Source organism: Simochromis diagramma, unplaced genomic scaffold (assembly GCF_900408965.1).
Source record: "Simochromis diagramma unplaced genomic scaffold, fSimDia1.1 OVJJ01000816.1, whole genome shotgun sequence".
In the NCBI taxonomy this organism is placed as follows: Eukaryota; Metazoa; Chordata; class Actinopteri; order Cichliformes; family Cichlidae; genus Simochromis; species Simochromis diagramma.
The window spans coordinates 5050895-5064713 of NW_024386908.1; the positions used below are offsets into that span (position 1 = coordinate 5050895).

Sequence of the window (13819 nt, forward strand, 5' to 3'; positions counted from 1 at the left end):
CTGGCTCAGAGTGATTGCAGTGTGTGCGAAATCAGTTTGCATTTATAAATTATCTGGCGAGTGATTGCAGTCAGTTTGGAGACATGTTGCGTCCCACCAGGCAACCTGTACAATTGCCTTACAATCTAAAGTGGTCGGTTACAGAATTTAAAAAAAAGTGCAATCACTAAGCAAACACTACGATTTTCCTAGTCACAAGACTTACCCCTCCGCTGTAGAAGGCTGATGAGGAATTGTTGGCAGGCGGGCAGACGGGTAGCATGGACACCCAACTTCATGAACAAGGTAACTTGAGAACAATGCAACTTGAGAACAATGCAATTAGGGATTTTCAAATCTATACCATAGGTGCATCACCTAAAAAATCTCAGAGGTGTTAAAATCTTGTTGACCTGGACCTTAAGGTAACGTTTTTCTGAAAATCTTGCAAATCTGATAACTCAAGGGGGAAATCCTCAAGAAGACTTTCAAATGTATTTATCATTTCCTGGTGCATTTACCAGGAGGCTGAGGGGCAGCACTGATGGTTCTCATTATTTTTATTCCTAGTTTCACTCAAGTGTAATTAAGCCATTAGTTCCTGGCTGGCATGCTCGACTTCATACGTCACAAAAACATGCTCTACAATTTGTTAACAGTACTAAAAAATGCTGACATCAGCAGTGCTACCCTTTACTCTCTCGGTAAAGCGCGAATGGTGTTAATTTGAAAGTCCTAGATGATGTCCTTGAGTTAACAGATTTGCAGGATTTTGAAAAAAAAAGTTGCCAAATTTTCTTTGCAACTTAATGAGATGACACATAAAAAGTATCAGTCTGCTCTATAACACAGTTGTTCGTTTATTAAAATATGCATTACACAGTATAAAGCTGCAACATTACTTTAACACTCAGTGTGGGATAATGCACCATAAATGCCTACCATATTACTCTGTAGCAAAAAAAAAGCTTATCAGCCACATTACTGAGTGAGCTGAAGAATTAAGATTAAGAGAAAAATAATGAATAAATGATAGCTTATATGAAACCCGAAAACCAGTAATTACACAGGCCTGAGTCATGAGAGGAAAGAAAATACAGTCAGATCTCAGATTATTTTAGCAGCTCTTGTGAGAAACTAGACAAAAATGTGGCAGTTCAACTGTACTGATGGCCAAATATGTTATTATATATTCAGAAAGTTATATTTGGCAAAAACGAAAGGTAAACATCGATAGTTTTATGAACTTAAATAAATAAAACATCTCAACAGGCACAGTGTTGTCAGTGAGGGGGTGACAGGGACTTTTCAGAGTTATATCCACCGACATCTAAACCGCAGTCTTCACTATTGGCCGAGTCAACCAGTCTCTCTCTTCCTCTTCTGCTGTCATCCTCCTCCTCCTCCTCCTCCTCCTCGTCGTCTTCGTCGTCAGCGTCCTGCTCCTTGCGGGACCCCCTTTCTGTCTTGGGCCCTTTGCAGATCTTGAGGTGGCGCGTGAGGTGGTATTTGGTGAGGAAGGCTTTGTTGCACTTCTCGCACACAAAGTCTCGGCGGCCCTCGTGAGAGTTCATGTGCTTCTTCAGGTGGTTGGTCTTGAGGAAGTGTTTGTTGCACTTTGGGCACTGAATCCGCCGCTCGCTGTCATTGAGAAATGAAGGAGATTTAAAAACAACTATTAGACACTTTGGATTCTGAGAGTACAATCCATCTGTTGACTTTTAAAGCAATGAAGTGACGCACTGTGTGTGAGAGAACATGTGCTGCTTCAGGTCGTGTTTCCTGATGAACGCTCGATCGCAGAGGTCACACTTGAGCTTCTCCGCCCCGGTGTGGATGAGCATGTGCGACGCCACGTGGGACTTCTGGGTGAACGACTTCTCGCAGACTGTGCATCTGTAGTTCTTCTGACCTGTCAGTGCGAAAACATGTGTGCATGTGTTAATCAGTCTGTGTGCCGAGCATCTGAAGTTACACCATTTACGCTGTACCTACCTGTGTGAATTTTCAGGTGCATCCTGAGGTTGCTGGGGTCGCTGAAGGCTTTGCTACAGTACTCGCACTTGTGAGGTTTCATCCCCACATGGCCCATGAAGTGCACCTTGAGTTTAGTGGATGTAATGAACGCCCGAGTACACATGCTGCATTTGAATTTCTTCTCCCGCACGTGGCCCTGACCTTTTGCCCTGGAGGTAATGTTATCAGAGTTTCTATCACTGCCGCCCCCGCTGCTGGCGCCGGTGTCAGTGTTTGTCTGCCCTGCAGCAGGGTTGTGACAGGGCCACGGGGAAGAGGAGGAGCTAGAGGTTTCATTTGTCAGCTTCTCTTCCTGGTGAGAGTGTTGCTGGGGCTGCTGCTCCTGTTGCTGTTGCTGCTGAGTTGGTGGTTGCTGTTGCTGATTGTGGTCCTGCTGTGATGGGCTGTGGCTGTGTGGAGGTTGGGTATGGCTGTGGTTACTGTTATGGCTGCCAAGATGAGACTTAAGGTCAGAGAAGGAGGCGCACTCTTTGCCACACTGGCAGATCTGACCCTCGGGTACCTGTGTAACACCTGAGAACCAAAGAAAAGGAAGTTAGAGAGTTGAGAGTGTGGGACAGTCAATGGCATCTATTCCTTCATCCTCCAGGAACTGCCTGCATACTCTCACCATATGATTATTGTGTACCAGGAGGTACCTAGGACCCACTGCACCAATGTAGGGTCAGACAATGGGTCCAGCTGTTTACTCACACTCGTACTAAATTAGGGTTCCTTAACTTTATACAGAGGGTTAGACATATTTAGTCATGTCCGCTCACCCATCAGCCTGCAGTAGTCTCTGCTGTAATAGAAGAGCAGCTCCTGGTCCGGGTGGATCTCAGTGGTTGTGCAGAAGAAGAGTTTACCGTTAGCAGGGTACGCCACCAGATTCTGCTCTTCATGTGTCCTGGACACACAAACAAAAACGTGTTAATTTTAATTTGCATTGTGGGTAATGTAGGCAACAATGGCATATAAAAACACGAGCATTCACCGAGCTTTGCGGACGAACATCATCCAATTGCATTCGTTCTCATCTGTTGTCACGATGCAGAACTCTAGCACGTTGTTGTGGTACATCTGTGACAGAAAAACTTGTTTATCATGCGTTCCCATGCTTTCATCGTGGTTTTGTATTGAATGTGGCAACTGCACTCCTAACAAAGGGCCACAAGATTAACCTTCCATATTTGAGGTGTGTCCTTTTCCGGCCAATCAGAGAGGTCCACGTTGCTACAATGCTGGCCAACCATTGGTCCAAAACAGGTCCTTGGTGGAATGACGTCCCGTGCAAAAACTCCTATGAGTGCAACCACATGCACATTTAAACATGAGCTTAGAGTAACATCTGAGGTCTGTCCTCATTAATAATCAAGTTTCTTTTCTTACCGAGAGGTTCGTCGGCAACAGAGATACGCAGGCACAGCGGACGCGGGAGAGAGAGGCGAGCCCGGCTTTGGATGGGAGCATCTGGGATGAAAGTGACTGGGCCATGCTCAGGACAGTCTGAGGTATATGAGCACTCACACAGTGTGCACCCTAAAACAAAAATGCACATTAGCTTTAAAGATTTCTCCATAAGCTATCGATTTTACTTGGATAGGAGACTTGAAGTTAAAAACTCACAGATGCTGTAAGCATTGACCATGTTCTCCTTATTGGAAGAGGAATCCTCGAGCTGCAGCGTCGAGTTCACCAGCACCAGGTTGTTTTCTGGCCCCAGAGAAACCTCAGCAGTGATGGGGGACACGTTAACAGCCTCCAGCCCCATCCCAGAGTGTCCATGCAGAGACACAGGCTCCAGCTGGTTCTGGTTGGCCATGGAGCCGGTGAGTACCACACTTACTACGCCTGAGTTCAGCTCCCCGTTCGTGTGGAGTTGCTCCCCAAGTCCTCCTGCTCCCCCTCCCCCCGAGTTGCCCACTCGCCCCCCCATGTGATCCTGTTCCATTACCACTGGCAATTCGAGCACAGGGGGTCCATGCAGGGGCATCACCCCACCAGAAGAGTCCACCCCTGTCAGGCCCTCGTGAGGCTGGGGCTGCCTTCCCCCTCCGAGCTGCTGCTGGGTGTCAGGCACCGGCACTACTCCGACTCCATCCATTGAGGCCAATTCCTCCCCCATCCGCTCAGGAGACATGGGACTGCTGACACGTGACTCCATGGCAAGCCCTGTAGAGTCCAGCTCATGAGCACCTGTCTGGTGAAGGTCTGCCTGACCACTAACTTGTCTGGAGTCCATGGGCACCAGGCCCTGCTCCAGTGGGCCTCCGGGGCCACTATAGGGATCCAGACCTGAGGAATTGTTACTGGGCACAGACAGGGTCCCATCCATGTTAAGGCTGCTGGGATGAATATACTGAGGTGGAGGACGGTCTGCCAGGTAGGACAGAATACCTGTAGACCAAACACAGAGACCGTGTGGGATATACAACTTAAATTAAACATTGCCCTCGCCTCTAGATGAGTGTTCTGAGAAACCTTAACCCACCTGGCAGTATGTGTCGGAAGTAGCTGCTTTCCAGGTGAGGGTATGGTGGAGGGGGCAAGGAGTAATTCCTTTCAGGCAGGCCGCACATCACCCCTCTATCACTCAGTGGACCCATGGGGAGCATCAGAGACAAGGCTGAAGGGAGAGAACCAAGGGAAGGACCCAGACTGGGGATGGCCACTGGCATACCTAAACTCCCAAACCAAAGAACAGGTAAATACACACTGACGCTTGAGACAAGAAAGAATAATATGCAAACGAAAAATATGATCTATCTGCAAACAAAAACATTTTATACACCAGCTATAAAGTGAAAAATAACTGTCAATAGCTGTTTAATTAGTACATGAAACCGGGTTAACACTGACAGCAGAAATCTGGACACAGTCATGTATGCCCCAAGAGTCTGAGCAGGCCTCTACACAACCCATATTGTAAATATGTGTAAATATGTGAGGATTGTCAGGATGCTTTCAAGCTTGATACCTTCATTAACAAAAATCTAAGTGCAAGTGTAACTTCTGATGACGAGTCAGTATTTTACAAGTATCAGTTAGAAAACAAACTAAATTTCTTATAATTATAACTTTGTTTAACAATAAGAAATAATTATTACAATATGCTTTGTGACTTTTCCCCCTTATTGGGTCTTCCAGAAATCAGAATTAAAAGCAGAATAGCTGGAGTGAGTATGTTTTGTTTATAAAGGACAAAATGTGCGGACCATCACAGATCACCAGGTCGGTCTAATGTGTTCCCAGCTACAGCATTAAGAGCAGGAAGCAGCGTGTTCCATACCTGGAGTGGGAATGGGATTGTGCGTGGGGGAGGTGGGCAGACCCAGGTGGCTGGCACTCACTGAGGACACGCTGAGCTGGTCCATGCCCACAGGACTGAGGTTCATGTCATTCATCCTGGAGAGTCAACATCAGAGGCAGCCTGAGCGTTTAGCCAGAAAGCTAGCTAACATACACAAGTAAGCAGATTTTGGGAGGGTGAAGGGGTGAGAAGGTTATTGTACCAACCTCGCGACCGTCTTTTTTTCTGAAGGGAAGCGTTTAGTAATAAACAGAAAGCACACAATGTGCACACAAATTAAGTACAAACTTACCTGAATTTAACAACTGAGGTCCTGCAGTAGCCGTGTACATCTGAGTGGTGCTCCTACATGTCTGTCCCTGCGAATTAAAGACAGCAGGCTTGAAATAAACTTAAAGCGCATGACACTGACAAAGAAGCTGAAACTAAAGTCAACGTTATCAGATTTTTTTTTTTAAAGAAAATAGAAAAGCTTTGCAACTAGCTAGCTAGTTAGCCCAACATCTCCGGACTGGCCGCACTGTTAGCTTTGTTCGAGCGGTTTCTGCTGGGCAGTATTACACGTGTAACTCGATACGTCCGTAAGCGTTGCTTTGTTGCTGAAACGTTGAGGATTTTAAAAGGAAAAGCCGTGAAAACAATAACATACCAACACAATACCTCCATGACCTGGGCCATGACAGTACTGCCTCCCGGCGCATGCGCCGTAGCATAGAAGGATGGAGGCGCGTCGGCTGATCACAGGTCAGTAAAAGGGATAACCTCCTCCTAATTTACCTTTAGTTTTTAATAATATGATGCTGTTTAATGTTTTCATAAATCTGTGCGGTGTTTCTTAGTGAAAAATGTAACTAGGAAACGGTTGTTTGCTTTATTTTGTTTCCTTTGGTGCTTGTTTAGCTGTCCAGGGAATGATGTTGGTGAGTAGGAACACGGCAAAGAGGCTGTAGTTCGGAGGTGTCAAACATAGGGCCCGGGGCCCGAATCGGCCCGGCAAAGACTCCAGTCTGGTACGCTGGACGGAAGATATGGTGGAGGGTATAAAGTTTTGTTCTTTTAATTGCATTTTTATAAGATTTCCAGCTGTTCCTGCTAATAAAGAACGCCCCCCCCCCCCACGCACACATACAGCCACTCATACACTAAAGTAGGTAAATAGTAGACAATGAAATGACAGAAAAGTTCTTGTATTTTTACTGTTTAGTAAAAGCTTATTTAGACTCTTCACTATTCTAAGAGACATATTCTTATTCTTTTAAATAAAAAATACTATAAAAGGTAATATTTTAATTATCTAATTCTATGGGGTTTGTTTAGGTTGTGATTTTTCTTCTTGCTGCTCCAGTCTAGTTCTTGATTTACTGATTTGTCAGATAAACTTGAAGTTAATCTTACACTCCTCTGCCGTGACATTGAGGAGTGTGTGTGCTTTTACTACCAGTTGGTGATAAGTTTCAATTTTTTGGCACTGAAAGATTGAATGCTATCATGTGGAACAAATAACTTCATGTTATGAATAGAATAGCCTTTATTGTCATTGTACAGAGTACAACGAAATTGGAGTGCCACTCCCTTGGTGCAAGTTTCAATAATAAATATAAATGTAAAATATAAAAAGTACAGAAAAAAAAAACAATCGTAAGTACTCAAACAATAGTATGTACAATATATACAGTGTAGCAGCATTAATATAATGACAGTATGAATAGCAGCATAATATAATGACAGTGACGGTATGGAATAGGTTCAATTGTTTTTGTGCTTATTTACTACGGTGATAGCTCTGGGAAAGAAGCTATCCCTGAATCTGTTTGTCCTGGTTTTATGTGACCTGTACCGTCGGCCCTGACGGTAATAGTTCAAACAGTTGGTTGCTGGGGTGAGAGTGGTCCTTGATGATATTGCCAGCTCTGCTGAGGTACCGAGAGTTTGCAGTGACCTCCAGGCTGGGCAGAGAGCAGCCAGTGATCTTCTGGGCTGTGTTGATGACCCTCTGCAGTACTTTCCTGTCTGCAGCTGAGCACCCTGCATACCATGTTTTATGCCGTACGTTAGGATGCTCTCTATGGTGGCTCTGTAAAATGTCACCAGCAGCCTCTCCTCCAGGTTGTTCCTCCTGAGCACTCTCAGAAAGTGGAGACGCTGCTGGGCCTTTTTAACCACCGCTGTAGTATTTGCAGTCCAGGAGAGGTCATCAGATATCTGCACGCCCAGAAACCTCATGGAGTGTACCCTCTCCACACAGCTCCCGTGAATGTAAAGTGGGGCCGGGTCTGCTCTGCCCTTCCTGAAGTCCAAGATAAGTTCTTTAGTTTTCGTGGTGTTCAGTTGGAGGTTGTTAACTGAACACCACTCAGTCAGTCTGTTGACCTCATCTCTGTAGTCCGACTCATCCCCCCTTGAGATGAGTCCAACCACTGTGGTGTCATCCGCGAACTTTATGATGGTGTTTGAGAGATGGGTAGGGGAGCAGTCGGATGTGTAGAGCGTAAACAGGAGGGGACTCAAAACACATCCTTGTGGAGACCCGGTGCTGAGTGTGATGGTGCTGGACCGGTGGGGGCCGAGTCTGACAGACTGTGGTCTATTTGTCAGGAAGTCCTTGATCCAGAGGCAGATGGGGGTGGAGAGTCCCAGGTGAGACAGTTTCTGGACCAGGATCTCCGGGATGATATGATTGAATGCTGAGCTGAAGTCCAGAAAGAGCATTCTCACATAGCTTCCTCGGTGCTCCAGGTGACTCAGCGCAGTGTGGAGCGCTATGGTGATAGCGTCCTCGGTGGAACGATGTGTCCTGTAGGCAAATTGGTGGGGGGTCCAAGAGTGGGAGGCAGACCGGCCCTGATGTGCTGACAGACCAGTCTCTCAAAGCACTTCATCACTACAGGCGTAAGTGCAACAGGCCTGTAGTCATTTGGGCTGGGCCACAGCTGTCTTCTTGGCGATGGGGATGATGGTGGAGGTTTGAGGCAGGGCGGGACGGTGTATTGATGACAAGGAAAGGTTGAAGATTTTAGTGAAGACTCCGGTCAGTTCGTCAGCACATGCTCTGAGAACCTTTCCATGTATTCCATCATTATGATGTTTCATGATGGTTTTACGTACAAATGCTACCTTCAACTCATATTTTGTTGTTGGATTAGGATTTCAAGGACATACAGTCCCTTGCAAAAGTCATCTATTATCATTGTTGAAAAAGAAAAAAGAAAACAAAGATAGATGACTTTGGGATATTTTATCCCAAAATACACCAAATAAATCCTAATCAACATCTAATTGTTAAATAATTAATTGGCTAATAATAAATTAATTGGCTAATTGTTGAATAACTTACAATGAAAATTACTTATAAGCCAATAAAATTTTCCAATCTTTTTTTGTCCTGCTGAGAACTGCTTCACACTGTTAGCGGAAGGAAGAAAACTTTGTGTAAACAATTTTATCTTGTTGAGAAAAGCTACATGGATTCATCTCCGCCCAGGATCACACCCACCCATGTCAGCAGCCTCAAAACCCCCAACAAACAAGCTGTCACTGACTACATCGAGGGCAGCCGACTTTGTTGTTGTTTTCTTTTCTTTTTTTCTTTTTTTTTTAAAGATAACACGTTTCATCTGCAAAATTCAGAAGGAAACTCGCGCACACACCAGTGATGGTTGTTGTGAGGAGGCTCTGACGAGGTGAGTTGAAACGATTCATTTGGTGCTGGATGGTTTGAATCGATGTAATACCCTCTGACTTTATGATAAAAAAAATGTATTTTTTCTTGTTATTTCAGCAGAATGGCTTACCACAGTCAGGGGATGATGGAGCACATTTCACTCGTCCGTCCGCTGGCTCTCCACGGCATCTCCATGGACAACAGCGGAGCGCACCGTCAAGACGCGCTTCGCCTCGGACTGCCCTGCCACCTGGACGCCTACTTTGACCCCGTGCACGGACAGAGATTACCCTGCAGACGATTCTCCTACATCCCCTTTCACGGACCCCTCGGTGTGTGCGATTACTCTTTCGAGCCCGCGTTTATCCGGAAAAGGAACGAACGGGAACGGCACCGAGTACGCTGCGTAAACGAGGGTTACGCGCGCCTCCGGGAGCACCTGCCTCACGAGTTCGACGACAAACGGCTCAGCAAAGTGGAGACGCTGCGAGCGGCCATTGACTATATCAAACACCTGCAGAACCTGCTGGATGTAAACGTCTCCGGGGTGGAGGTGTCACTCGGAGGGGCGCTCAAACTCGAGCGGCTACAGCAGAGCTCGGGGTGCACTAGCGATGGAGAAACTCAAACCAGCCTAAGCGAAAGCGGGGATGTTGTTTAAATAACCCTGCCTGTCACTCAGACCTGCTGTGTATGATCAAAGTGTAAAAAGGAAAAAGGGACAGTAAAGATGAGCTGTAATTATTATTGAGTCATATTATTTTTATATCATGCAGTCAATGAAATAATAATGTCTTTCTTCACTTTCGGAAAAGGTACATGTTACAAAATAATCCCAGCTCATTTATGTCATCATTAAATTGAGTTTAAAAAAAAGCATTAACGTCCAATTATTTTTTTTACCACATGTTACAAGCTCTTTGTGGTTGAAAAGTATCAACAAGGTTCCTGAGCTTGCTTTTGACTAAAACATAACCCTGTGCGAAATGTTTACAAGTCATTTCTTTAGAGAGACTTTAGAGCAAGGGTGTCATGAGGCCAGGGGGCCAGAACTGGCCTGACAAAGACTCAAATCTAGCCCAATGAGCGCTTTGGAAATTATAAGCAAGTACTTTTGAACTTTTAACTGTATTTTCATAACGTTTACAGCTTTTTCTTTGGATAAAGACCTCCCCTTTTTCCATTCATACTACACCCAAATGATATGTAACCGATAAAATGACAAAAGTTCCTGTTTATCCACTATAGAAATTTAAGTTTGCTTGTGTTTTTTTTTCATAGCTACCGTAATCGCATACAATACAGTAATAGCTACCAGAGCTTTTTCTGTAATTTAACATATTCAACACTTTTTTTTCTTATACTAAGACATCTCAGGGATTAAATGTTTAGCTAAATGTCTTTCCACTGATGGAAAGGGGGAATTTCAACTGGTCCAGCCCAAATAACATGTGTGTATGTGGCCTATGATATAACACTGGTTCAACATTGCTGTGTCAGAATCCCATTTTTATCCATCCTTCTGCCATCTTAACTGCTTATTTAATTCAGTGTCACGGAGGAGCTGGAGCTTATTTCACCTTTTACTGTGGAACCTCGGGGTGCACATCACATGTTGACAGTCTCTTTGCTCTCCGGTTACTTTGAAATGTTTTCCTCAGTTTTAAAGCGCTGGATTTAGATACAAATAATTTCCCTTATGTAAGTTAAAAAAATAATGGCTTTCCCGTGCACAGGTCTAAGGTGGCATGTACAATCATGCACTGAATGATTAAGCAACTCAAAAAATCTGCTGTTTGAACTTTTCTGAGCCTCGCGCATGGGCAGTTTGGTTGTGCAATCAGAAAATCTGTTCTAATCAATGGAATAAGGTGATGTTATCATTCTGCTTTGACACACAAGATTTCGATTGAGTGGAATTTATTCTCTTTGGTTTGTTATTTAACAACAACACGCTCAGTCTCGTCTTGTTTCAAGAACGAGCGGCTATTGATATAGTCATAAAAAATGAGAGAAATGAAATCTCAAATCTGCTACTGAACTAGTTAAGTAAATAAATTTATTTATATAGCACTGTAGATTAGCATACTTGATTTCTCGCCAGTGTTAAACGGTTGTTTGCAAAACCATGCTTTTAAAGCAGTTTCCCAAGCACTCCTTAAGCAAGAAGCATCCCTTCAGAAGAAAGTATCTCTCTCTTTCTTCCTGTTTTTTGCACCTAAATGTTCTTCAAAGACCACCTACTTCATATCTCATGGTACTCAGGAAGTTTTTGCCTTCTAATATCTTGAGGAATGCATTTATCAGGGAACCCTCAGCTTCATAAGAGGAAACTCTAGAAACATTCGTCTCTACTTCTACTATTTGCATGTTTATGCTTCCAACCTCCGCTGGCCTGCATGGAAACAGCCCCTTTCTCATTTTCTGTAATACCAAAACCACAAATTTACCCCCAAAAAGTAAACATTAGCGATATTGTATACAGTTAAAGGGGATTTGGAAAGCCCTGCAGAATGCACGCCAACTGAACCGTGCAGATAGGGGAGAATGGCATTGATTTCCACTAAAGCATGACAAACCCTCAACAAAAGGCGTTTGGTAGTGCAGTGTGTGAATTAGACCCAATAATTAGCCAAGTGCTGGTACTTTGCGCTTGATGGTTCAGCGGCACTCTAAAGATGGAAAACATGAAGCTACTACTGAAGCTACTAAAGCTTCTTCCATAATGGATGTTTTCTTTCCTGAAGTACACAGGCAGATTCTAATCGGATTCCTGCACAGATTCCTTGGATCCATGGATCTATTTCAGTGTGAAATTTGTTGCCTATGTGTGCGTGAGATTTAACCCATAATAAAGAGGAAAGGGTTGTGAGGAATCATGTGGATTGTGTTTTATTTTTGGAAAGTGTGTTCCACATCCTTACCTCCTATACAATCAGTTTTTTGAATCTGAGGGACTAAAAAAACAAAACAAAAACAACTGCTCAAACATTGTTGTCCTCTGAACATCTTGTCACACAGGGCCACCATGGGCCCTTAGTAAACACACGCTTGAGAACAATTGGGTATATCCCTTACAATGTGGTGAAAAGCATGCTAAGCAAGATTTCAATTATGTAGTCACAAAAACAGAAAGATGAAAACAATAAAGAAAATAACACGTGGAAGAAAAACGAGGAAGGAAATTAGAATACAATCAGACAAGCAAGTTTAAGCTCTATATTAAGCCTGCTGATCTATTCCTGTTTGCGCAAGGCTACACATTCGTGCAGCGCATGGCGAGAGAATTCCTGCAAACGTTCGCGATGACTAGGCGCGATAAAGTTTATCAGCTGCAGTGAGATCAGTAGGGGACCACCAGGAAAGATTGCTGCCGCATGTTCAGACACAGAGCCCTCATCCGGGGACGGAAACGGAAGAAATGGGACTAACAGGGCACGCAATGATGCTGAGGTGTCCTCCTCAAACTGCAGAAAAACACAAGTGGAGCTCAACTTAAAAACATGTTTTGAAAGAGCATGTGTTTGTGGCAAAGCAAGTTTATCAGCGTTAGTTCATCATTACTATTACAGCAGTGGGGGAAGCAGCTGCTTTACTTTATTGAAAGGAGTAATGGCACACCATAAAAAATCTTTAGTAAAACTCCTGCATTTAAATAGCTCGACAGTTGAAAAGCCTGCATCTGTGATGGCGTGAGATTGCATTCGTAAGCATGTTGTGGGTAACTTTCCCATCTGTGAAAACCTCATTAATGCAGAATAATCTATACAGGTTTTGGAGCAACATATGCCGCCATGCTGATTGCATCTTTTTTTGTCCGGGGAAGCTTTGTTTATTTCAAGACACAATGCCAAAACCACACTTTGCGTGCATTCTGACAACATGGCTCAAATGTAAAAGTTCATGTCCTATCAAATTCTCAAAGCATTCACCACATTCTGAGATGAAAAACAAAGAACACACTGAACTGTTGTAATCCTACGTCAAGAAGCATATGTGGCTTACAAATGCACTGATGTCCTCGCTGTCTGAAAGCTGACATAGTGTTGATAAAAGAAGCAGTGATGTAACACAGAACTATATGTAGCCCAGTTTATTAAACCATGTTGCTGGCATCATCTCAGTAAATCAGCATTTTCTGACATACTCAGTCTGGCAACAACAATCGTGCGATGTTCACTTCAAAGTCACTTAAATCATCTTTTTTTCTACATTCTGCTGCTCAGGCTGATCTTCAGCAAATCATCTTGACTGAGACTACATTCCTGAAAGCACTGAGCTGCTACCATGTGACTGGCTGATAAGATATTTGAACAGTTGAACATGCGTTCTAAATAAAGTGGCTGGTCAGTGTATAGCGGGGGAAATAAATGCAATGCTTAATTTGCAATCTCAAACTGCATTTTGAGAGAAAAAAAGGTTTATTTATAGTCACACGTATCCGGGTTATTAAAGTGATGGATATGTGAGAATGTAATGGATAGTAATCCAGTTTTACTATGTAAGTAAAGGTAAAATTTTGTATTTATTTTTCCATCACATTTACAGATGGACAAAAGTTAAAGCACAATCACCACATATGGCCTTTAGACATCACAGGAAAATCCAGGTCCTGTAGTCCACTACATTTTATACGTGTAGTAGGATATGTGCACTGTAGGTTCTGTGTGTATACAGTTTGTGATATAAAACTGTAGAATTCTAGATTAATAGATTCATTTCTAATCTGAAGTCCAATAGAAAATCAATTCTCAGATGAAACTCAGCAAACAACCAGGAAAACTACAGAAAATGCACCAAAACTAGAAGCAAAACTTCAAGCAATACTCTGACTAGTACTTTTACACTGT

General features: G+C 43.6%; 2 protein-coding genes across 8 annotated transcripts; one reads left to right on the forward strand and one right to left on the reverse strand.

The window, feature by feature from the left end:
- Positions 1-819: 819 nt before the first annotated feature.
- Positions 820-6055, reverse strand: prdm4 (PR domain containing 4). 3 transcript variants are annotated; one of them, XM_040035084.1, is made up of 12 exons: positions 5958-6055; positions 5601-5667; positions 5288-5403; positions 4490-4678; positions 3625-4395; positions 3388-3537; positions 3180-3298; positions 2993-3078; positions 2778-2905; positions 1975-2529; positions 1723-1891; positions 820-1620 (listed from the first exon to the last, which is right to left on the reverse strand). In XM_040035084.1, exons 3-12 carry the CDS (start codon positions 5400-5402, stop codon positions 1263-1265), a joined length of 2640 nt encoding a protein of 879 aa, XP_039891018.1. In that variant the 5' UTR covers position 5403; positions 5601-5667; positions 5958-6055; the 3' UTR covers positions 820-1262. The 3 variants fall into 3 exon arrangements, with proteins under 3 accessions (XP_039891018.1, XP_039891021.1, XP_039891019.1); XM_040035087.1 differs by having other exon boundaries at positions 5288-5452; XM_040035085.1 differs by lacking the exon at positions 5958-6055 and having other exon boundaries at positions 5601-5763.
- On the forward strand, positions 5941-12152 carry LOC120735623 (achaete-scute homolog 4). Of its 5 annotated transcripts, none has more exons than XR_005696318.1 (3): positions 5941-6052; positions 8909-8988; positions 9090-9156. XR_005696318.1 is itself a non-coding variant. In XM_040035092.1 (3 exons), exon 3 carries the CDS (start codon positions 9091-9093, stop codon positions 9628-9630), a length of 540 nt encoding a protein of 179 aa, XP_039891026.1. In that variant the 5' UTR covers positions 6110-6346; positions 8936-8988; position 9090; the 3' UTR covers positions 9631-12152. The 5 variants fall into 5 exon arrangements, 4 of the variants coding, with proteins under 4 accessions (XP_039891026.1, XP_039891025.1, XP_039891024.1 ...); XM_040035092.1 differs by lacking the exon at positions 5941-6052 and adding an exon at positions 6110-6346 and having other exon boundaries at positions 8936-8988; positions 9090-12152; XM_040035091.1 differs by lacking the exon at positions 5941-6052 and adding an exon at positions 6111-6346 and having other exon boundaries at positions 8936-8988; positions 9087-12152.
- Positions 12153-13819: the final 1667 nt, after the last annotated feature.

Excerpts from the sequence above, each read along its gene's own strand:
- prdm4 (XM_040035084.1), bottom strand. The coding sequence starts at position 5,402 with ATGAATGACATGAACCTCAGTCCTGTGGGCATGGACCAGCTCAGCGTG. Across the intron at positions 3,538-3,624 it reads GGTCAATGCTTACAGCATCT|GGTGCACACTGTGTGAGTGC; the intron begins GTGAGTTTTTAA and ends TTTTTGTTTTAG. Across the intron at positions 1,621-1,722 it reads CACATGTTCTCTCACACACA|CGAGCGGCGGATTCAGTGCC; the intron begins GTGCGTCACTTC and ends TCTCAATGACAG.
- LOC120735623 (XM_040035089.1), top strand. The coding sequence starts at position 8,804 with ATGTCAGCAGCCTCAAAACCCCCAACAAACAAGCTGTCACTGACTACA. Across the intron at positions 8,989-9,086 it reads TGTGAGGAGGCTCTGACGAG|CAGAATGGCTTACCACAGTC; the intron begins GTGAGTTGAAAC and ends TTGTTATTTCAG.